The sequence below is a fragment of the Pantherophis guttatus genome, chromosome 6 (genome assembly GCF_059756535.1).
Source record: "Pantherophis guttatus breed Tessera chromosome 6, ASM5975653v1, whole genome shotgun sequence".
In the NCBI taxonomy this organism is placed as follows: domain Eukaryota; kingdom Metazoa; phylum Chordata; class Lepidosauria; order Squamata; family Colubridae; genus Pantherophis; species Pantherophis guttatus.
In genome coordinates, this window is record NC_142068.1 from 12,289,873 (window position 1) to 12,313,831 (window position 23,959).

General features: G+C 42.9%; 2 protein-coding genes across 4 annotated transcripts in view; one reads left to right on the plus strand and one right to left on the minus strand.

Annotated features, from left to right (window-relative positions):
* The window catches only part of CCDC39 (coiled-coil domain 39 molecular ruler complex subunit), a 28,945-nt gene extending 28,058 nt beyond the window's left edge, over positions 1 to 887 (plus strand). For both annotated transcript variants that reach the window (XM_060682848.2, XM_034438919.3), the window contains one exon: positions 554 to 887. In XM_060682848.2, the coding sequence (XP_060538831.2) occupies positions 554 to 701 (148 nt within the window). In that variant the 3' untranslated portion in view covers positions 702 to 887. The remainder of the gene's footprint in view (positions 1 to 553) is intronic.
* A 1,522-nt stretch (positions 888 to 2,409) lies between these two features.
* Positions 2,410 to 22,024, minus strand: TTC14 (tetratricopeptide repeat domain 14). 2 transcript variants are annotated; one of them, XM_034438921.3, is made up of 13 exons: positions 21,772 to 21,987; positions 21,441 to 21,514; positions 19,646 to 19,770; positions 18,167 to 18,366; positions 16,486 to 16,570; positions 16,256 to 16,385; positions 13,821 to 13,973; positions 12,803 to 12,874; positions 11,172 to 11,291; positions 10,959 to 11,081; positions 8,307 to 8,424; positions 6,429 to 6,538; positions 2,410 to 3,943 (listed from the first exon to the last, which is right to left on the minus strand). In XM_034438921.3, exons 2-13 carry the CDS (start codon positions 21,476 to 21,478, stop codon positions 3,001 to 3,003), a joined length of 2,217 nt encoding a protein of 738 aa, XP_034294812.2. In that variant the 5' UTR covers positions 21,479 to 21,514; positions 21,772 to 21,987; the 3' UTR covers positions 2,410 to 3,000. The 2 variants fall into 2 exon arrangements, with proteins under 2 accessions (XP_034294812.2, XP_034294811.2); XM_034438920.3 differs by lacking the exon at positions 21,441 to 21,514 and having other exon boundaries at positions 21,772 to 22,024.
* Between the last annotated feature and the right edge of the window lie 1,935 nt (positions 22,025 to 23,959).

Sequence of the window (23,959 nt, forward strand, 5' to 3'; positions counted from 1 at the left end):
GCCAAAATACATGCCAGGACATATAGAAAACCTTCTGAAACCACACTGGGCCAAACAGGCGCCTAATCAAAATAGGCCAGATAATTGTGAAGAGTATGAGGGAGAAAGATTGAAACTTGGAATAGCTACTTCCTGATCATATTTCTATCTACCTATTGTAAATCTCCAGGAATAGATAAAGTGTATCTTAGATAAGCAAAGGAACACAAACAATCCCATCTTTAAAAATAGGGAGGAGGTGGGGGGGGGGGGACAATCCAGGAACTACCATAGAAATTGAACTCTAAATATGTTGAAAACAGTGTAATAACTACCAGACTTGTTAACAGGTTTTATCCGATTATCCTCACAGACTCTGATGTCGAGTTCAGAAACATTCCCATACATTTTGGGGCAAAAGTGGGTTTCATTGGCAACTGAAGAAATTTAAAATAGCTTACCATTCATATGATAATTTGACAATGCATTCTTTATGGTGATAAGAACATAGGGTTTTATTTTGTATTTCACTTGCATGATTTTTGAGTAATGTAATTGCGTCCTTGTTTTCTAGGTCCTTTAAGAGCTCATCTTCCAGTCACCCACATGCCAAAGTTGTATCTCTGACTATGGACTCCAGTCCTGAACCTCCAGGTCCACCTTCTCATCCTTCTACCCAGAGTAGCCCCACATCATCCTCTCGTAGTAAAAGCCCATATTAGTTTTTTTTTTCTGTTGCATTCAAAGTTTTTAAGAATTCAGAGTTATATGCTAAGCTACAGCATGTTTGACTACACAACTAAAATTAATTTATGTAATAGTGAATGAATTATTTTCACTTGGAATAAATGTTTTAGGAGGAACTCAGTTTTATTTTTATAGTAAAACCTAAGCCTTAACAATAAAAACTGGTAAGAATGTTTGTAAAAAGTCACACCCTCATCACTCCTCCATAATTCTTTTATTCATTTAGAAATGTATATTTAACACTTTTTCAGTCCTCCCACTTGAATTTGAACTAGAGCACTCCTAAATTTCAGGTGTTTCTGAATGAGAACTCCCATAATTCCCAGCAAACATGTCTAAGATAACAGCTGCTAGGACTTCTCCAGGACCATCTAAAGCAGGGGTGTCATTGAATGAATTCCAATATAGTACCTTCTTTTTCCTCTGTCTTGGGAGCTACTAATTGCTAAGAACGCACACTCTTTTTAAACTCAAAGTCATTCCTGTGAACTCCCACTTTTCCCGCAGGAATACCTTAAAAAGTGTCCTGCTTATTGGTCAACTACCCAGTGACCTGGTGGGTGAAGTAATATCTACCATGGCTTTCTATGCCATGAATTTCTTAAAACATCATCTGGCTTTGCTCCAAAATACCACATCTTCTAAAAGCAAAATAAAACTACTATTCACACTTACTAAAGGTTGCTGGGCCTATTCCAGAGCACAGTCATTTAAAGCCCTATTTGAGCTTCGTATCCAAGCAGAGCACCAGTTCCCTGTAGCATTTATGTATTGAATATATCTGGGTCACCCTACCGCAGGTGTCAAACTGGCATTGCCATGTCGTCACATTGTCGAGGAGTTTCTGACACTCCGGCGAAGCACAGGTGGTTCCAGAGGAGGCTGACACACATGACGTATCAAGACCTTTTCCCCTTTTGCTAAAACGGTGGGCGTGGCTAGCGTGTGATGCATCCGGCCTGCGGGTTGTAAGTTTGGCACCCCGGCCCAACTGCATTCCCTCTCTCAGTCAATCCTCCTGTATCGCTTATCACTCCAAACCTCCCAACTATCCTCCTTAGGGGTTGCCAGCAGGGGTGGACTGCTGGGGATTCGTGAGAACCTCTAGCTAAGTTTCTTTGCAATTCGAAGAACCTCCCAAATCCCACTCCTGGCTGGCCCCACCCACCCCGCCCCTCCCAGGAGTCCCCATGTGGCCCGTTTTGGATGCAGGTAAATGCAGGGTGCGCGTGAAGGCTTGGGGAGGGCGAAAAACAGGCGTACCGGAAGTTTGGGAAGGCCAGAAACGGGCCTCTGGAGCCTGGGGAGGCCGTTTTTGCCCTCCTGGAGGTTCAAAGAAAGGCTCCGGAGCCCGGTGGGGGGCAAAACACCCGCCCCCCCGCCATGATGCAGGAAGCTGACTAGACTACGTCCACCATGCCCCCCCCCTAACAACCGGGCAGAGAACCCCTTGCTAAAATTTTCGAAGCCCACCCCTGGTTGCCAGTAGTTAACTCCACATGGCATTTTAGAGGCTTTCCTTATTCAAGCCAACCTGACTCCTTGTCTCTTCTGTTCTATCTGTCAGTGAATACCAGTTGGGAAAACAGGAGATGTACAGGAATGAAGCAACACATAAAAACACTTGAACAGAAAACCTTTGGCCTTTAGCGTTAACAGAGGCTTACGCCAGGCAAAACTGCCGTTATCACGTACTTTTATTTTTGCAAGTTCTGAATTAAAATTTGGGGAGCAGTAATATTTTTGTAAAAAAATTTAATAGTAAGACAGACTATATACATTGATGATATACATTAAAATATTTTCAATTAATTTATTTTATCAATACATGGTTATATTATTAACAGTACAAAGTAACAGTCATCTGTACCTTGTGGAGGGGGGTGGGGAAATGTTTTAAAGTGCAATTTTGATGCCAGATAGCACAGGTGGCAGCCTTAAACGTTGTTCAGCCAGGCATGCCACCGTACCTTAATACCCTAACAGCATAAGAAACTCAATTGGAAAAAAAAAATACAACTCTTGCATATTTATCAATTTGACAACCATAAAAACTTGTGGACTTAAACTCCCAGAATTCCCCAGGCAATTCTTACGCTGGCTGAGGAATTCTGGGAGTTGGAAGACCACAAATCTTAAAATTTGCCAAGGATGAACAACCCCCCGTTTAAATCAATATCTAACAAGCAAATTTAAATGAAAAATTTAAAAGAATATAAACTTGCCAAGTGATTAAGAGCAGATGCTTTCCTGCACTGGACTTAATATTTCAATTCACTGATTTTTCTGCTTGCTTCCTTTTTCCCTTTCAAATTCAGCAATCTGATTAAATATATTGAGTAAGTTCTGAGGCAGCTGTTTTTTAGCACCACTGCCTAATGGTTCTTTCCCGTTCAGCAAAGCTTCCTCATCTCCTCCTTTGGCCCTTGGAGCGTCTCTTTCCCTGTTCTTGGATTCTTTCTCACATTTACCCTTGGCCGCCTCGGCTCTACCATCCACATTGTATCTACTAGGTTTATTCATCCATCGGCTGGTATACTGTTTGTAATGTTCGGCGGATTTGGAAGAGTAATCCGACCCCGTGGGGGACGTGGAGTACTTGGCTTGGCTTGGGCTGAACTTGTGATAACCCTCCCTGCCTGGTTCTTTTTCCAGCCTTCCTGAATCACTTGCCTTATTTCTGTCATCAGCTTGTCTGTGGTAGGAGCCCGTGCTATCCCTCCTATTAGACAAAGCTCGGTCTGATCTACTCTGTCTTTCAATCTTGCTACTACTATTTGCCCAAGTCTTGGAGTGATGGCGGGAATCTCTAGAATCTTCAAACTTACCTCCACAGAGGTCATCTTCGGCATACATCTTTAAAAACGCGCAATCCCCTTCTCTGTTCCTTACCTCGGGTTTCTGATTGGCTAGCCTGTCTTGCCTCGCTAACAATTTTTCCACTTCGTGCTTTTGGTTAAGGAAAGAAGCAGAGGTATTGGCGGGAGGGGAATAGCTGTCCTCTTTCCCGCTCGGATGGGGAAACATCCTAGAGGTGTGTTTTTTAGAGCTGCAGGAGGATTCAGACCGGTTCCGACTCCTTTTCTTACGCTTTTCGTTATCGGAAGAGGAGGAGGAAGAGGAGGAGGAAGAGGAGGAGGAGGAGGAGGAAGAAGACTCATCTGATGAAGGATCACAGGACGAAGAGGAAGTTGACTTTTTTCTTTTCTTCTTCAACCTAAAAGTTTTAATTCATCATGAGGCACTGCGATTAAATTTCACAATGGGAATGTGCGAAAGTTTCAGCTGCTGAGCTAACAAAAGTTTGGGTATCAATAGGAAAAAATACGAGGACATTGTTTGACTAGAAGGGCAAAACTCTGGGTTTCTTTCAACTAAATGAGTATACAAGTTAGTTTTAAAAGTTTTCAGGCAGGCATACCTGAAAACCCAACTACTACCACTAGACTTCATGTAGAAGAGGGTACACATAGCTCAGGGTTGAACTGTGGAGTCCTTGGTGCACTCTGGGCTTGCTTGCTTACTTACAGACATTCCATTACCCCACTAGGTAACATCATCAGTGTTATTGAGTGTTGGGTTTGCTCCCTGTTTATAGACAATAGCTTGCCCTGCTACCCTAAGCATCCTAGAACAAGCTTAATTCAAAAGTGCTATAGAATTCCTGGAAGTTTAGCATTCAGTCATATCAGTTATCAACATACATATAGAAATAAACCATGTTTACACATCATTCAAAACAGACAATTAAAAAACTCAGAGTAAAACAAAACAAAAAGCCAGAACAGATCCCCTCCAGCAGCCAATACCCAGATAAGCGGGGATTAACAACAAACAAGCAGAACACCATATCCTAATTAAGGAACACCAAAGAGGAAGTCACACCTCCAACACTGGCAAGACAAGCTACTATATATAAACAAGGAGCAAACCACACACTCACCAGTACTAAAGATGTTATCTAGTCGGGTAATGAAACATCTGCAATTAAACAACCAAGCTCAGACAGCATCAAGGATACCACAGACTTCATATTTTTCTACTACACAGAATCTATCATAAGATCAACATTTCCTATCAGAGACCAGAACTACATTGTAATGTTGCATATACATACATACATACGTACGTACATACTAGACATGCCTAGTATGGATGCATCCTGAGGACTATCTGTACATTAGCCAGTGTGGAAGCCAACAATTTCCATGATAGCCTAAAACTTCAGTACAATAGCAATAGCAATAAAGACTTATAAGAGCCATGGTGGCACAGTGGTTAGAATGCAGTACTGCAGGCTACTTCTGATTGCCGGCTGCCAGCCGTTCGGCAGTTCAGTTCTCACAAGGTCAAGGTTAACTCAGCCTTCCATCTTTCCGAGGTCGGTAAAATGAGGACCCAGATTGTTGGGGCCGAAATGATGACTCTGTAAACCGCTCAGAGAGGGCTATAAAGCACTGTGAAGCGGTATATAAATCTAAGTGCTATTGCTATATACCGCTTCACATTGCTTTACAGCTCTCTAAGCGGTTTACAGAGTCAGCATATCGCCCCCAACAATATGAGTCCTCATTTTACTGACCTCGGAAGGATGGAAGGCAGAGTCAATCTTGAGCTGGTTGGGATTGAGCTACCGAACTGCTGGCAGCCAGCAGTCAGCAGAAGTAGCCTGCAGTACTGCATTCTAACCACTGTACCACCATGGCTCTTCAGGGGTCTATGACAATTCGCCATACCCAACTTTTTATGGCCAACTTTCCATGGCCAACCTGACGCAGGACAACTCGCTGCGGGACAAGAGTTACGCCAATATCAAAGAAATGGTGAAATAGAATCATTAAAGAATGGATGCAAAAGGAGGGACAGAATGATATGCGAATGGTAAAAATTAAAATAATTTTTCATTTATTTGAAATAATTAAATAGAATGGTTAGATTGTAGTGCAGTGAGTTGTCCAATGGCAAGTTGGCCATGGCGAATTGTCCTGTGGCAAGTTGGCCGCAGCAAGTTGGCTGTGGCAAATTGTCCCATTCCACTCTTCAGTACAAGTGATTATACTCTCATATGTACAAAGCAGCAAGAGAAGAAATTAATTCTGCTATTATTTCTGAGTTGAAATCCACACATCTTAAAAGTTGCCAAGTTTGAAAAACACTGCCCTAGAACCAGGGGTGAAATGTTCCCGGTTCGGACCAGATCTCCCAATCCTATAGTGATGGCAGCGGGTGGTTCGGAGAACCAGTAGCAAAAATCCCTCCCCCCCACATGCCGAGCTGAGTCGCGCAATCATCGGAGGCTTTTTTATTTTATTTTTAAAAGCATTTTTTCTACAACCTCTTCGGCCGAAGAGGTTGTAGAAAAAATGCTTTTAAAAGTTAAAAAAAAAAAAAGTTGGCCACGCCCACTCAGTCACATTATCCCACCCCACCAAGCCACGCCCACAGAACTGATAGTAACAAATTTTACATTTCACCACTGCCTAGAACTACTCTTTCATTGTAAAGTAAATTGCTTGCAGTACCTTCTTTATAAATAAAAAAACATTTGAGGAAAAAATATCACATGAGAAAACAAAAAAGCAGCATCAACAGTGAATTGTTATTATACTTACAGCATCAGATTGCTCTATGGTTTATGTAAGAAAAGCTGTATGGACACACACAGGTAGGTATGAGACACTAGATAAATTAAAACAGGTTACCTTTTTTCTTCTTTTAAGAGTTTACGCAGTTTTTCTGCACTTGTTTCTACTTTCTTTTCTTTCTGCCTCTCTTCTTTTGCAGCTTGTTTTTCTCTAATTTCCAGAGATTTCTTTTTTAAATCCCAACATCAAAAATATGGTATTAACAAGTTATAACAAGTGAGTCCCATCCCAACCCACAACATACAAAATTTACAGAGATCCCAAAGGAACCATGTGCAAATAAAATAAAATAAAATAGAAATATTAAAGGAAAAAAAAATAATTACAAAGGATGGTTAAGCGATAGGGATGAATGAGCATGGTATTTACAGTTCATGTAGTTTGTAGCCCAAATTTTAAAAGGCAAAAGAGAAGAAGAAGAAGAAAAAAAAGTACAGGTTATTTGGTATCCCGTAACCCAACATTAGCAATCCGGGAAGTATGAATGGAAGGTTAATATGGCAACCAGGAAAATAGTTGGTCACAAAGAATAATCAACCGAACAGAAATTAATAAGGAATGTGCCATTATTTGAATTTAGACGTAAAATGCAATTCCCATCAAAACAGAATTGAAAAGGGCCATGTATGAATACAAACCATGTGGCAACGGTATCACAGCCCAGTTTGATGCACAGTTTACACACGGAATCGTATTCCACAGGGGTTGTTGGTGATGAGCAGCACCAGAGAGGTCAGACACAGCAGCAACAGTTCCAGTTCGGAGGAAAATGCATTGGAGAGAAACGTATCATCAGTATTACAGGAGAACACCCTGCCAGGCCTTGTATGTGCGTGCTCAGAAGGACGTTCTAACTACTGGACCCCCACCAAGGAAAGCAGAGCAGAAGTGGGCATTTTATCCCCTTTTTTATATTCAAACACTTCCATTCGCCCATTACTTTTTTACTGTCACATTAAATGGAAAAAAAATTGTGGATAAAAAGACATGACCCCTTAACACTTCTCACATGTACCTCTCTTCACCTCACAGAAAAGAAAACGTTGCAGACAGGCACATACACAGTTGACCCTCGGCTTCTTTCCGATACGCATTATAATAATTAACAACAAAACCTCTGATCCACAAAATCCTGGTTAATAAACAGCAATAGCAATAGCACTTAGACCAGAGGTCGGCAACCTGCGGCTCTGGAGCCGCATGTGGCTCTTTCATCCCTCTGCTGTGGCTCCCTGTCGCTGGTCGGCTCCACAATTGATAGGGCTTTCGGTTAGAACAGGTAGAGGAAAAAGGATGCCGTGCTAGGAGGAGACTCTATGGTGGGGGAACCGGACTTCCGGTCAGCTCCAGAATTGATGGGGGGCTTCTGATTAGGACCTTTGTGGCTCTTTGAGTGTTTTAAGGTTGCCCACCCGACTTAGACTTATATACCACTTTACATCCCTCTCTAAGCGGTTTACAGTCAGCATGTTGCCCCCAACAATTTGGGTGCTCATTTGATCCACCTCAGAAGGATGGAAGGCTGAGTCAACCTTGAGCCTGATGAGATTCGAACTGCCAAATGGGCAGGCAGCCGGCAGGCAGCGGAAGTAGCCTGCTGCGCTCAAACCACTGTGCCACCATGGCTCAATTTTTGAAGGTATGCCAAAAGTTAACTCTGTAGATCACAGATCTTTATAAACCATATTATGCCCACGATTAAAATGCTTCAGGGCTGTGTATTCCGCTTGCCTGCTCCGTCAGGTGTCCCTGACCAAGGCCAGGTGAGATAAAAAAAAAAAAACCATTTAGCTTTGACTAGTACAAAACGCTTCCTCAGGCACAAGGGATTGCAGACCAGAGTGGGGTGGGGGGGGAAAGTCCAACACGTAATTTGCTTCTTGGGTATGACATTGGCAATTTACTTTAGTCAACTAACAGAAAGTAAAGAATCACCTGTATCTGTTGACGGAGCTTCAACAAGGCCTCTTCAGCTTCTTGAAAGCTTTCATCTATGTTTAAAGCCTTCTTGTAGTAACTCTCGGCGTTCAACAACTTATCTTCCTCTTCCAACCTGACAAATGATTGTAAGCGCACATGAACCTGAAGTGCTTTATGCTTAATACATTTTAAAGAATGCTCTTCTCTTAGCCTGACTCAACTTTTCTTCGGATGGGGACCTAGAATGCAATTCAGACCTCAATAGGGACAAAGTGAAATAGGACGGATCTCCTCCTGTAATGTGGAAGGTTTGTGGCTGTTCTGTTTTAAATTTGCAAACTCTCTTTTTAAAAAACAAAACAAAACACAGATGTTCAGTTAGTCCTCAGTTTACGACCACAATTGGGACCAGACTTTCCATTGCTAAGCAAGGCAGTTGTTAAGTGAATTGCAACCAATTTTACGAAAGTCACAAATGTGATTTCACATTACCCAGGGAAGCTGTAACTGTTTTAATATATGTCAGTTGCCAAGCACCCAAATCATGTGACCGTAGGGATGCTACAATGGTCATACGTGCAGGGACTGGTGGTAAGTAACTTTTTTTTCAGTGGCATTGTAACTTTTGAACAGTCACTAAATGAATGGTTGTAAGGAAAGGACTACCTGTATTGCAATGCGGTGCAGGTAGTCCTTGAATTACGACCACAATTGAGCCCAAACTTTCTGCTGCCAATCGAGACATTTGTTAAAACGAGTTTTGTCCCATTTTATGACCTTTCTTGCCGCAGTTATTAAAGTTAGTTGCACGGTTGTTAAGCAAATCTATCTTCCCCACTGACTTTGCTGGTCAGAAGGTCGCAAAAGGAAATCCTATGACTCCGGGACACCGTCATAAATACATCCCAGTTGCCAAGTGTGTGAATTTTGATCACATGACTATGGGGATGCCACAACGGTCGTAAGTATGGGAAACAGTTGTAAGTCACTTTTTTCAATGCTGTTGTAACTTTGAACGATCACTGAATTGTTGAAAGTCAAGGGCTACCTGAAATTTGTATTCATCAACTACTATTCCAAATTCATTTTCACATGCAATATTACCAAACGAGTGTCAAGGGATCTCAGCTGTCAGTTAGCTAACCAGGGAAAAGATTTGGGGTTAGGATGGTTGATAGAGGAATAAAGATGTGTTCGGCAGCTGTGAAGCATCCACATTCCATTCAGATAAATCATTAAGAAAGGAACTAAGAAAAGGAACTAAAAATAAAACTGCCAACAACATAATGTCCTTTTACAAAATGATGGTGTCGAGCCCAGCTCCCGGGCTCGCCACTGATGTGGGGGAGGGCAATGAGGTGAGGGTGCCAGCCGTCGCAACGGCAGGGACAGTAGCAACCGACCAGGATGACACCTACCACCGCGTGGGAGGCGCCGGAGAACTATTGCGCCTCTCAGCTGGTCCCAGACAATTGGCGACAGACCAGGGTGGAGACGGGAAACCCTTGCTCCACTACACTGTTCCACGGCTGTGTCTCGGGGGGCAGACCGCCGCAGCGCAGCTGACGGGCTGTCACAAGACTGACGGGGTTCTGTACACTGGGAGGGGGGAAGGTCAGATTGGATCGGACGGAGGGAACATGGCTCGGCACAAACCATGGCCACCTATGCCGGATGCTGGCGGGGGATTAACATAAGAGGAAATGGGATAATAGGGGGATAACCACGGCTAATTAGGGGGTGGGTCCGTAGGATTAAAAGCAGCGCTGGAAGGCGGAGGCTCCCAGCGCTGACTTCACATAGCTTATTGCATTTCACCGGGTTCTGTGGCTTGCCTATTTAGGAAAGAAAATAAAGACACTTTTGCTTCGTGATAGCTTCGTGTCAGCTTTATCATTGTTCCAGTCGGGCTGGCCCTGACAGATGGAATAGTCACATCTAGAGCAGTGTGTAACCTAGTAATGATTGCCTTTGATAAAGGATGGTTAACAGGGCTGGAAAAATGCAGAAAAGGCAGCAACAATGAACATATGTCTCAAAACGCTTTCACTACCAAAAAAAAAAAAAGATATGAATGTTTGGGATACTTTAGTTGGGAAAAAGCAACAGCAGGAGTAGGCTATATCTCCTACCTCCAAGCACCTTACAGGCATTTAGTTGATAATTGAAAGAAACACAAAGCCAGACTACGGTGGAGTTCAGCCTGACCCAGCGAAGTTGTTACGTTCATAACCAACTTTGCTGCATCTCAAAACCTGATTAACATTCCTCCTTATCTCCTTCATGAATAAATCCTGCTGAAGGCTACAGGATCCAGGCTCTTTTGGCATCTACTCAATGCTACTTTGACAGGGGAAACACCGATGAGCACCTTTATATCCACTTAATTGCTATGCAAACCAGCCCACGCTTAACCGGCTTGCTAATCAGAAAGCTGTTTTTATTTCGAAGCGCAAAAACAGATGGCGGTAAACAGCGCAAGCAGATATAAGTGGGGAGGTGAACAGATGATTTCACATCAAGCTGTGCTCCTGAATTAGCTCCACACATAGGTCTACCCAAGTTGTCCTTTATCTTTAACCAGGCATAAAAATATAGACGAGGGAAAGAAAAACGTAAAATGCACGGAATGGAGAAACGATAAAAAAAACACAAGGCAACACTTACTGGCCTCCGCGTTCAACAAGCGTTTGACAAAGGTATTTTCTAGCATTTCTGTGTGTGGGGCACTGCTCTAAAGCAATTTCAAAATCCTCAATTGCTTTATTCAAGCTTCCCTTTGTTGCATAGCTAGAAGAAGAAAAAAAAATACCTGTAAGTATATCTACTTTTCACTGGCTCATGAAATTATTGGGTGGCAGACATAAAGCAGATACTTACAGTGCTCCACGGGCTACTAAGGCTTCAACATTTTGGGCATCTATTTCCAGTGCCTTGTTGTATTCATTCATGGCATCAACATGGCGGCCCTCTTTAAAATAATCAACACCAATTTTTACACTAAAAATAAAATTAGTTAAGTTAAGATTTCAATAAACCAACAAATACCTTTATGAAGAACGCAAGTTAATTAATCACGACATTAAAAACAAATGCCAATCATTTATTTTACAACTGCTTTTCTCTATCAGACTTGCAGGGTTTTTTCCCCAAAACTATTTAAAAACCAAAATTCAGAAAAGACAGTAAGAAACAAGGAGGGTCTTTGAGGAATTATTTAGTGTTTATCATTAGCCTACAGTTGAAAGACTGAACAATAAATTACTGCTAATAAAGTACAGGTAGTCCTTGACTTAAGACCACAATTGAGCCCAACATTTCCATCGCTAAGCAAGACAGTTAAGTGAGTTTTGCCTCATTTTGCAACTTTTCTTGCCACAGTTGTTAAGTGAATCAGGCTGCTTGTCAGAAGGTTGTAAAATGTGATCACCATGACCCCAGGGCATTTATGACGACCCCAGATGACCCCAGTTGTCATAAATGAGCCAGTTGCCAAGAATCCTAATTTTGATCAAGTGACCACAGGGATGCTTGCAATGATTGTAAGTGAGAAAAACAATCATAAGTCACTTTTTCCAGCGCCGTTGTCACTAAACAAACGATTGTAAGTCAAGGATTACCTGTAATACCACCCTTAGCACCACATAAACCTTTAATATGGCTGAATGATAAAACCGTTATCTGCTTCCAAAATTCAGGCAATGCTTTTATTGCTCTGGAAGAAAATGGTTCTTTCCCAACTTCTAGAACAGTGTTGTGGCCCGTCAGCGGTCTGTGCAGTTAGTAGCTGATTCCAACAGCAAGGAGGCTGGTGCTGTGCAGCTGGCGCTCGAGTCAGACAATGAGGAGGCTGGAGAAGATGTGGTGCCAGAGGTGGGGATTCAGCCAGGGCCTTCAGAACCTCCAGAAGCTCCCATAAGTGAAGAGGAAGAAGAGGAGGAGCCTCTTCTCGATGCACGAGCACGCAGAGCTGTTAAAAGGCAGGAGTGGCTCCTCAGGAGGAGGTCTCCTCGAGAGTAAGGCTTGGGGCTAATTGGCCACTCCCCTAGCCTATTTAAGGAAGGACAACTGATGCAATTTGCAGGAAACAACTTCGTTCATATTCCTTCACATCTTGATTCCAGAAAAGTTTGATTCGGCTCTTGTTTCTCTCTTATCAGTTTTCCTGCAAATTGCTTCTGGGCATTCTGCCAACCACAGTAAGATTACGGTTATCTGAATTAACAGCCCTTGTTCAGAAAAGCCTGATTTAAACTGTACTTGTGTTCGAACAACTACTAAGAAAGCTCAGTAGTAGTCCTTAATTAGTAAATTAAGGTTTGTACGGACTTTGTGTGTGCTGCGTTCTTTGGGGTCTTTAAGACTTGTGGACTTCAACTCCCAGAATTCTCCCAGAATTCTTATAGCTGGCTGGAGAATTCTGGGAGTTGAAGTCCACAAGTCTTAAAGCTGCCAAGTTTGAAGACCTCTGTTCTAGAATTATCTTGTAATGAAAACAAAGGGGTGTGTACCATTTTAAGGCCCACGAAGCAGATTGTCTTTTCCTCAACGCAACAGCAAAATCCTCTTCATTGAAATTTTTGCTGGGGGAAAACAAACAAAAACAAAATGTTTAATCAACTAGTCTATTTATAACCTGTCCAAATTAATAACAAATCTACTGGAGTTGTCTCACATCGCACTTGTGTCAGAAGCATTAAGGCACTTCCGGGTTACAAGGATTAACCAGTGACATCACTGTTGCCTGGCAGATGCCCAGTTGGAGGCTCCTTTCATGTCCCTGGCAAGAGCTAGAGTGAAGGATGGGAATTCACCCAGGCCCATGGCAGCACTCAGGTCTCAAACACAGGCTTGTTAACCTCCAAGCCAGTGTCCTCATCACATGAGCCACTATACTCAGGAATTGTCTAATTCTACAGTCAGGAAGAGGGACGCGGTGGCTCAGTGGCTAAGATGCTAAGCTTGTCGATTGAAAGGTCAGAAGTTCAACGGTTCGAATCCTTAGTGCCGCGTAACGGGGTGAGCTCCGGTTACTTGTCCCAGCTTCTGCCAACCTAGCAGTTCGAAAGCACGTAAAAAATGCAAGTAGAAAAATAGGGACCACCTTTGGTGGGAAGGTAACAGCGTTCCGTGCGCCGTTGGCATTCAGTCATGCCAGCTGCATGACCACGGAGATGTCTTCGGACAGCGCTAGCTCTTCGGCTTTGAAACGGAGATGAGCACCGCCCCCTAGAGTTGGGAGTGACTAGCACATATGTGCAAGGGGAATCTTTACTTTTACCTTTACCTTACAGTCAGGAATGTTAACCAAACAGCCAAATTTAACTTACATTTGGTGTTTCCATCTGATTAGATTATGCTCAACTTTCAGTGGTATGCAAACTCGCTTTGTCTTGTAGTATAGTTGAAATAGTGATTAACTCTGATAAATTTTTTTGGCACTCTTTTCCCAGCAAATGACGGAAATGTCATTTTTAACCAACTCCTCGTTGAAGGAATTACTTTTCAGTTAAGTTGTTATTTATATACCTTTGTAGTCCTCTCATTAAGGAGGGGGGGCTGGATTCCTCTAGTCCTAATTTGCTTCCTAGGAACTCCACTATAGCAGGATTGGCAAAGCCCAAAGAATTATGCAAAACTTTCTCGTAAGTTTCCAAACTACTGGCTATGTCAATACTCCTCCTGGAAAAAACAAACAAAAAGACAATCATGAACTGAGATAAAACAGTATTTTCTCTGTTCCATCTTGCATTACCAACGTAAGAAGAAATACCAACGAAAAGATTTGTAATAAAGTCCACCCCTCTTTAGATCGGCGGTACCAAATTCTTCCGCTCACTGACCCCCTTCAGGAAATTTTGCAATGTTCCTCAGACGTACAAAACATTTATGATATGAAAACGACTCTAGAGTCGAAACGACTCTAACTGAAGCCATAAAAGTTTCTTGTTTCGTTTCTCAGTTGCCGTGCTTGCGGAGGGGGTGGGAGGGAGATTTTTGGAATGTAGAACGTTTCCTTTCAGAGTGCCAGACATAACACTGATAAGGCTCATGGGAGCTGAAGCTGACCCAGCATATCCTAGCAACGGCAGGAGGGGAGTACCGACAGGCTAACGTGATCTGGGACACAAAGGGGTGGTGGTGGCCAGTATCTATCTTTTAATTATACCAAAGCGGGGGAACTATTCTGAGTTGGCTTGACTTTTGAACGTGCCGATATGTTGTACCCAATAAACAAGATCTTTGAAAAAGCAACAGCCTTGAACTAATTGGGAGCATTCCTCGGAACCATGACAAAAATACATTAATAAATACTTCCTTAATAGTGCTACAAAATAACTGTTGAACTCTTGAATAATCCCATCGGTCCATGTAGGTCGATAGTGACCACTTTGGGAAACTGTGGTGGCCTGTCAGTTGCTGCCCCCTCCAGCAGTCGAATCAGATGAGGAGACAGCGTGGGAGTGAGGGTCAGCATCAAGGCAACCTGAGAGCTCCAAGGGGGAAGAGGGAATGAAGCTGGCAGAGAGAGAGAGAGACAGAGGCAGAGCCTGGGCCGTCCGTCAGCCCTCAGATGGAGAGTCAACGGTCCCCAGGTCTGGAGGTGGCTGATGAGGAAGAAGAGAAACAGCTGGGTCCAATGCCTGATGCACAGATGCGCAGAAGGCAGAGGAGAGAAGAACAGTGGAAATCTGTGTGCCGATCCTTGGGACGGAAGAGCCACTGCTGCTAGTGAAGCCCCACCCTAGCTCTGGGGATAAAAGGCAGGGGGCGGAGATGAATAGATGTGGCAGACAACTATTCCTCTCCCTGCCAGACAGACTTCTCAGCCTGCGGTGAAAGAAAAACTTTTTGCCGGGGCTGCTGGTGCTCCTAATAAAGGAATCATTGATTTAACTACAGAGGGTATGTCGTGTTTGGGGAACTGGGTCAGAACAGAAACCCTGTTTTAGATATATTGTAGTGTCTCAAAAATCAACTACAGGTAGTCCTCAACTTACGAATGCAACTGAATCCAAAATTTCTGTTGCTAAGCGATACAGCTGTTAAGTGAATCACTGCAGTTGTTAAGTTGGTTAATAGGGTTGTTAAGTCAATCTGGCTTCTTCATTGACTTTGCTTGTCAGAAGACTGCAACCATCATAAATATGAACCAGTTGCCAAGCATTCAAATTTTGATTATGTGACCAGAGGAATGCTGCAGTGGTTGCAAGCATGAAAAAGAATCACAAGTCACTTTTTTTTCCGTGCTATTGTAGCTTTGAATAGTCACTAAACAACAGACCATAAATCAAGGACTACCTGTAATGTACTTCTCTCAGAAGGCAGTTAACTTTATAGTTTATAATGCAATTTATATGCCGCCCTATCTCCAAGGACTCAGGGTAGCTCACAACGGTAAAGATGCACAGTTCCTCATTAAAAGCCAATATAAAATTAAAATTCCAATTTAAAGCAATTTAAAATTCATTAAGAAACCCCCCATTAGTCCAGGCTGCGGAACAACCAGGTCTTCAAATCGCGGCAGAACGAGCAAAGGTCAGGGGCCATCCGGAGCTCCAAAGGAATGTGACAATAGAGATGAGATTCTATTAACTGGGTTTTATTGCTGGGTCGCTTCTGACTAACAAGTTTCTTTAGTCAGCTCCATAGATTTTCAAATGGGCTAAGGTCTGGGCTATTCCCAGGACAGTCCAGCAGTGAAATATGATTATCTTGAAACTCCAGAAAAAAGTGGTGTTATTAGCCATCAACCCTCAAAAATACACTTTTCCCAAAAGATTTCTACAATTTTGGCCACTACTTACGTTTGGCAAGATACAGCAAAATTTGCTTAATAAATGTTTTGCTTAGCAACGGAAATTTGAGACTCAATTGTGGTCGTAAGTCGAGGATCACCTGTATATAATAAAAAGGGTTTCTTTAAATCACACAAAAAAGTACACCTCATTTCCATTTCCTACCTGTAATGCACAGGCAAATCTTCAGAGCTGATGACTCCTAATTTGGTATTTGCTAAGCTGGGAGATAAAGCAGACTTGTGCAGTGATACACTGAGCTTTTCATGGTAGCGATCAATATCCTTGATTGCAGCTATTAAAAACGGGAGGAAAAAAAAGACCAGACTTAAAGAGCAGAAAACAACGTAAAATATACTTTAGGGCCAAATCTAAGAGCGATGATATACACTTGCCTTGGATAAGGTCACCATTTTGATAATATGATAAGGGATCCCCATGGCTGCTTTGGGAAGGCACATCTCTTAATGGACAAAGCGCCTAAAATAGAAAACATGTAATTCCAAAAAAATTAGGGATAGACATACTCACGTCTCAATGCACAAAGAAATACTGAAGATTTGCAGGACATCTATGCGGGAGTATTACCTTCTAATGTTTTAAAAGCTGGATTTTTAACTCCGAAGTCTGAGTGGATAACTTGGGAGAAGGGTACCGTGTTTCCACGAAAATAAGACCCTGTCTTATATTTTTTTTTAACCCTGAAATAAGCGCTTGGGCTTATTGCCATGCACTCAAAAGCCCGATTGGGCTTATTATCAGAGGATGTCTTATTTTGAGGGAAACAGGGTACTTCTATCCTGTGTGATAATCGCCATTTGAATTCCATATAAAACTCCTATACTATTCTACATAGAGCAGCAGTAATAATGCAAATTCAGTCTGATAAGGACTAAATCAACAGGCAGTACAGCTGATCGTTCTTTCAAGTCTAATGTATAGGAATATATTCTTTATTGGCCAAGTGTGACTGGACATATAAGGAATTTCTGCATAAGCCCTCAGTGTACATACAAACAACAAAGTGATAAGTCACAATTCATAAATTGTATGATACAATCATAAGATACAAACAAGGGATAAATCGTAAAATACCAATAGAAGGTAGTAGGGAAGATGAGAAGGATACTAGCAATAGCCTACTACATGGGTAAATAACTTTAGGCATAAGACAGTGCTGTGAGAGTTAGGTGCTTAGCAGGGGGAGTCTAATGTATATTTTGCACAATTTTGTGTTCAATAATTGCACCCTTTCCTGATCAGGAAGCTCCTGTTCTGAGTGACTCATGCCCTGGTCGCGCCCCATATGGATTACTGTCTGAGTCACACTTGATCAGAAATGCAACCAAAGCACTTACACAGTTCAGTTCAGAACTTTTGCAACTGTAACAGTAATCCTTGAGTATAAGGAAGCTCCTTTTTGCTGATGGAGCCGATTCTGAATCAAGAGCTTCCTTAATTCCTTTGGATCAACTCAGCCAATTCAGCTGCACGAGAGGCCAAAAGAGAAACCCTTCAGAAAGCGACATCTCCTTTCATATTAACATGTTGTGGCCTGTTGACCACCGGCCTCTCTAGCAGCCGAATCAGAGGAGGAGGCGGCGGTGTGGGAGTCAGGGTCAGCATCAAGGCAACCTGAGAGCTCCGAGGGGGAAGAAGGAATGAAGCTGACACAGAGAGAGACAGAGGTGGAGCCTGGGCCATCCGTCAGCCCCCAGGTCTGGAGGTGGCTGATGAGGAAGGAGGAACAGCTGGGTCCAGTGCCTGATGCGCAGATGCACAGAAGGCAGAGGAGAGGACAGCAGTGGAAATCCGTGGGCCAATCCTTGGGAAGGAAGACCCACCGTTGATAGTGAAGCCCCACCCTAGCTCTGGGGATAAAAGGCAGGGGGGCGGAGATGAATAGATGTGGCAGACAACTATTCCTCTCCCTGCCGGACAGACTTGTTAGCCTGCGGTGAGAGAGAAACTTTTTGCTGGAGCTGCTGGTGCGCCTAATAAAGGAATCTTTGAGGTAACTTCAGAGGGTTTGTCGTGTTTGGGGAGCTGGGTCAGAACATAACATCTCTGACTTACCGTGATTTCTAAATCTGCTATCTCTCGCACTACGCCGCTTCGCAGGCAGAACAGCACCATGAAGAAGCCAAATTCGCGAATAGAACTAATCCTTCCAATCACGATGTCACCGCGTTCGATATCCCGGAAAAAGAGCTCCCGCCTCTCTGCGCTAGGGATTTCCATAAACTGCTCCAATGGTGGCATAATAGCATAACAATCTTTGGTAGATGCAAATTAAAAAAAACAACAGTTTTAAATACCGAAACACTACAGGGATTGCCAGATAATTTAAATGGTAACGGTCATGGACGTGAAGCACATGCAATCCCACTGAGATTCAATCCTATCGAATTAAATGAGTTCACTTTTGAATGGGCGTGCTTTGAAACTATGGAATGTGCCATTACGTAAAAGCATTAGAGAGTGTTATCCAATCATCTTGAAAAACTGCTGGGGAAGACGAATACAAATATAACAAATAATACGTACTGCTGAAATAGATCTGCTTCTGACTTTCATAAAGACATCTACCAACTCACTGTGGAAGCAGATAAGGCTTCTGAGTTAATCTAGCTAAATTCTTACCTTTCCTTTTTTTTATTATTCTAATTACTGGATTAAGAACATAGTACAACTGACAATATTTCAAATTATGAACTTGATTCTATTTTCATGGCACAAATGATTTTCAATCTAAAAATTAGTCCACTCCTATTGCAGAATCTAAATTGTATTCCTTACAAGTAGCACTGGAAAAGTTACAAGCAAAGTTAGTATACATAATAATGATAGGGGGAAATACACAAATAAACAGGCAAAAGTTATACTAGGAAAAGATTTTTTTCTAATTTGAAGAAATGCGGGGGGGGGGGAGAGAATCATAATTTATTTATTTATGCAAATTATACGCCATTCAATTCCAAAAGGGAATTGAATGATTTACAATGACAGGCAGGCAGATAGGTAGGTAGTAGGAAAGGTAGACAGACGTACAGATAGTCCTCATTTAGCAACCATCTGAATTTACGACAGTAATGAAAAAATTACTTTACAACCAATCCTCACATTTACAAACTTAGCAGGTCTGTAAAACAAAAGAAAGGTGAAGATCTTAAGCACAGTCGTCATTTTACTTAGTGATTGCTTTGTTAGGAACCAAATTGCCAGTCCCAATTATAGTCGTTAAACAAGGAATATCTGTATTCCTTGTTTACCTAGAATACCTTAATTCTATCAAATAGAATTAAAAGTATAAAAAAAATAGCCAAAACCATTACAGAGGGCTTGTATATTACAAAATCACAATTTTATAGAGACTTCTACTATTGGTCTACTATCTATACTTCCTAAGATTTATGTATCAATTCAGTTGATTCAATTCCTGTGAAATGCTCCAATGTTTATCTTTTTAGATCTTTACATCTCCAATTCCAAGCATTGCTCATAAGATGCACATTCATAAACGTGTCAAACCATCATCTGACGTCATTCTCTTACTTTCATTCTCTTCATTTCCATCTTTTACTATTGTCACATTTGTTTTCCAAGATTGAGAAAAAAGAAGATCAGCTTTTTTTGAAATGAATTGTTGAATCTCAATATTTTCAATCCCTCTTTCTTTTCTGAAACAGAAGAAAACACATCCATAAAAACCTGGCGATTTATTTGATAACCAAAGCATAACTATGAAAAGAAGTAAATCCTATTCAAAACCATTGTTATGCTGCTTCTGGTAGATTCCAAATAGCTGTTTCTTCATAATTATAAATCTACTTATTTTGCTTTGAGGCATATTTGCCCTCAAAACACACTGTCTCATATCCAGCTATCTGGAGAAGAATGCCTAGTCAGGCATTCAGAATCGCACAAAACATATGCTTTTGTTTGGCACCATGACAAGCAAAGGGGGAAGCCAGATTCACCAACTTAACCCCTGCAGTGAATCACTTAATAATGGTGGCAAGAAAGGTCATAAAGTGGGAGAAAATTCACATAAGGACAGAAATTCTGGGCTCAATTCCAGTCGTAAGTCAAGGACTATTTTTTTTTGTACGTACATATATTCAGGGTCCTGGATTTTAACTATCACATATCTAAATTAAGAAAGGAAACAATGGGGAAAAATGGAAACCTCTGTCAGTTCCCAGCAGGCTGCTTGAAAGCAGATTCGGTGAAATGACCTTAAAAACACCTAATAAGGGGATGTCTGTAGAGATTCTCAGTCATCCAGGTCACTGTTGTCCCAAAGGTGATTTTATTCTTTTTTTTCAGGAGGCAACTGGACTTTCTTGTTTTTTTCTTTTGAAGACGTTTTGCTTCTCATCCAAGAAGCTTCTTCAGCTCTGACAGGATAGTGGAGGACAGAAGGATTTATACTCCTTGCAGACAGCTGGTCATTTGCATCCTTTTTAGAAGGTCGTTGAAGCACTTGGAGGTTTATCTGTGTCCTCAGGGTCACCTGAGTACTACTCAGGTTCCTGTAGTCTGCAATTTTTCCTCTGGAAATCCATTCCTACTCCCACACCATTCAAAAGGTGTTCACCCCAAATTGTATAGCTAAAAGTCTGTAGAGACATTCAGTCATCCAAGTCATGTTGTCCCAAAGGTGCCTTTTCAAGAGGCAACCGGACTTTGTTTTTCCTTTTGAAGACGTTTTGCTTCTCATCCAAGAAGCTTCTTCCGCTCCGATAGGATAGTGGGGAAGGATTTATATTCCTTGCAGGCAGCTGGTCCTTTGCATCCTTTTAGAGAGTCCTTGAAAGCACTTCTTAGAGCAGAGGAGGGCAACTATGGCCCTTTTATGACTTGTGGACTTCAATTCCCAGAATTCCTGAGCTAACATGGCTGGCTCGGGAATTCTGGGAGTTGAAGTCCACAAGTCATAAAAGGGCCATAGTTGCCCACCCCTGTCTTAGAGGGTTGTTGAAGCACCGAGGACACAGATAAACCTCCAAGTGCTTCAACGACCCTCAAAAAAAAAAAAAGGAGGCAAATGACCAGCTGTCTGTCTGCAAGGAGTAGAAATCCTTCCATTTCCCCACTATCCTGTCAAGAGCTGAAGAAGCTTCTTGGATGAGAAGGGAAACGTCTTCAAAGAAAAAACAAGAAAATCTTGTCAGTCAGAAAGGTTGGCAGTTCGAATCCCTAGTACAGTCTCTTGCGTGAGCAGGGGGTTGGGCTAGATGACCTCCAAGGTCCCTTCCAATTCTTGTTACTGTTACAGTTGCCTCCTGCAAAGAAAAAGAAAAGAAAAAGCACCTTTGGGACAATAAGGAGATGTTACCTGAGTTACCTGTGAAGAAGAGTCCCTTGCCAGTCCTGCGGGTCCATGTAAGGCGAGGCACAGCTGCGGACAGACGTTGCACTCTGCATATGATCAGAGGCACCCTCACTTCGCGAGGGCTCCAAAAAAGGCTGAGAATGGCAATTGCCCCCACCCCCGCCCCCACCCCACCCCACTCAAGGGAAGCAAAGCAGCCGCCAAGAGCAGAGCTGACTCGTCTCTTAAGCACGCTCCGCCCCACGTTCTCAAGGACACGCCCCTCCAGCTAAGCCACGCCCCCTCCAGCTAAGCCACGCCCCCTCCTCCCACGGAGAGGGCGGGGCCGCAGACTTCGGCTCACCTAGCTGACGACAACGATTCCAGGCCGGCCCCGCCCGGGGGGAGCAGGCCGCCGAAGTCGGGGTTGTCTTGCTGTTCGGCGTGGAGCAGGGAGAGCAGCGGCGGCCCGTGGAAGCCCAGTGCCTGGCGAAGCAAGTCCCGCTCCATCTGTCAAGACGACCGCCCACCCGCTGCACCCTGAGCGGCGGCGGCGGCGGCGGCTGCTCCTCCCCCTCACGCAGACGGAGCGCCTTGACCCGGAAGTTAAACCTTTCGCAGCGTTTCCCTTTTTTCGTTCCTCGAGCAAGAGTTGACGCATGCGCCTTATCGGGCTAGCCAAGGGAGGCGGAGCTGACTAAGAATGGGCGGAAGAGGCCTGAGGGGCGGGGGAAAGCAGGGCGATTGGGCGTTTCTTGTGTTTATTCATGCAGCCCGGGGAATTTTGGGAGTTGAAGTCCGCACATTTTTCAAGCTGCCAAGGGTGGTGTAAATCAGGGGTCTCCAACCTTGCCGACTTTAAGCCTGGTGGACTTCAACTCCCAGAATTCCCCAGCCAGCAAAGCTATATATGATGACGTTGATCAAAGCTGGCTGGGGAATTCTGGGAGTTGAAGTCCACCAGGCTTAAAGTTGCCAAGGTTGGAGACCCCTGGTGTAAATAACCTCTTAAGAGATGCGTTTGCACAAGATGCTGAGCTCGCTTGTGACTTGGGCATTTGGCACAATTCCATTATGTAAACTCCCCAAATGGATCGCTTCTGCTGTAGGAAGTAATGGCTGGGAATATTAATATTCCATACTAGTACGTATTAATTAATTAATACATATTAATACAGAATGTGTATTAGGCAAAGGACTAATGATTGAAATCATGCCCAACACCTTTCCCTGCCTTTGGCTGATCTGGGAAGGCTAAGTAAGGTGTTGAGTCAACAACAAAAAAAAAACAGATATGCCTGGAAAGTCACTAGGAACGGAGCAAGACTGGAGATTATTGGGGAATAAACACAATCGGTTTCCAGCAGAATGCCTGCAAAATCTTGGAGGGGGGCGGGCGGGGTGTGTGTGGCCAGGGTGGACGTAGCCAGCTTGACGGAACTCGTGTTGGCCTGAGTCCTTCTCTTCACTGTGGTCGCCTGAGTACTCTGCCAGCAAAAATGGGTTCCCGTAATGTGAATGATGTAGGAATAGTACAAGGTTAGCTATATGAACATTGAAGGACCCTCTTTATTCACATTATTATAAGAAAGAAATGCTTGTTTAGAGATTACACTAAGTCAGCTAAATTCCATTCTTGGTAATATATATCTTCTGAGGGGCCTAGCTGTCAAGGATACAAGGACATCCATATGAAACAAAAAGTTACTTATTATCCAAAACAGTCATGAATCTACGCATCAGCAAACACAGAACTGAGGAAGGTTGTTTAGCTAAGATAATCTTATGAACTAGAAAATAGTGAAGGAATTTAGTAATTAGAAAGTGTCAATTATAATGTAACAAATGTATGTTAACCATATATGGAAAACAGCTGTGCTCGCAAAATCCTTTGTCTTGGAGATGTATAAAAGCAGTTGTATCAGAGCTCTTCTTGGTTCAGAATTCCAGATACAAATCTGGTTCTGAAACTGCGCAATAAACTGTCTCTGGCTGACCCAGGAATGTTGTTTGATCCCATCATTCCATAACACCCGAGCTCCATTTTCGGCTGAGACGGCCTCCTGCAACCCTCTGCCAGCAAAAACGGAGCTCAGGAGGGCTGCGTGCACTGTGGGCCAGTCCTTTGCTGTTTCCAAGGCAGCCCCACAGGCCAGATCTAAACACCCTGTGAGCCGGATCTGGCCCCGGGCCTTGAGTTTAACACCCCTGGTGTAGTTTGAGGGCAATAACATTCAGATGCTTCTAAATCTTTGTAATGTAGTGATATTCCACTAGAGGGTGGAATAAGATCATTCTGACTAAAATCTGACTAGCTAATTAAACAAAAAAAAAGTCCTCCCTCTGTTTGAGGGCAATTTGATACTGCACTTATTTTTTTATTTTATTTTATTTTTCAAATTTATATGCTGCCCTTCTCCTGTAGGACTCGGGGCGGCTCACAAAATACAAACAACACAGCAATCCAAGTGCTAAAATTAGTCAATTAAAAACCCCAGACAATTAAAAAACCTCGTGGCAGATCAGGGAATTTGCTGAAAAAGCCATGTCTT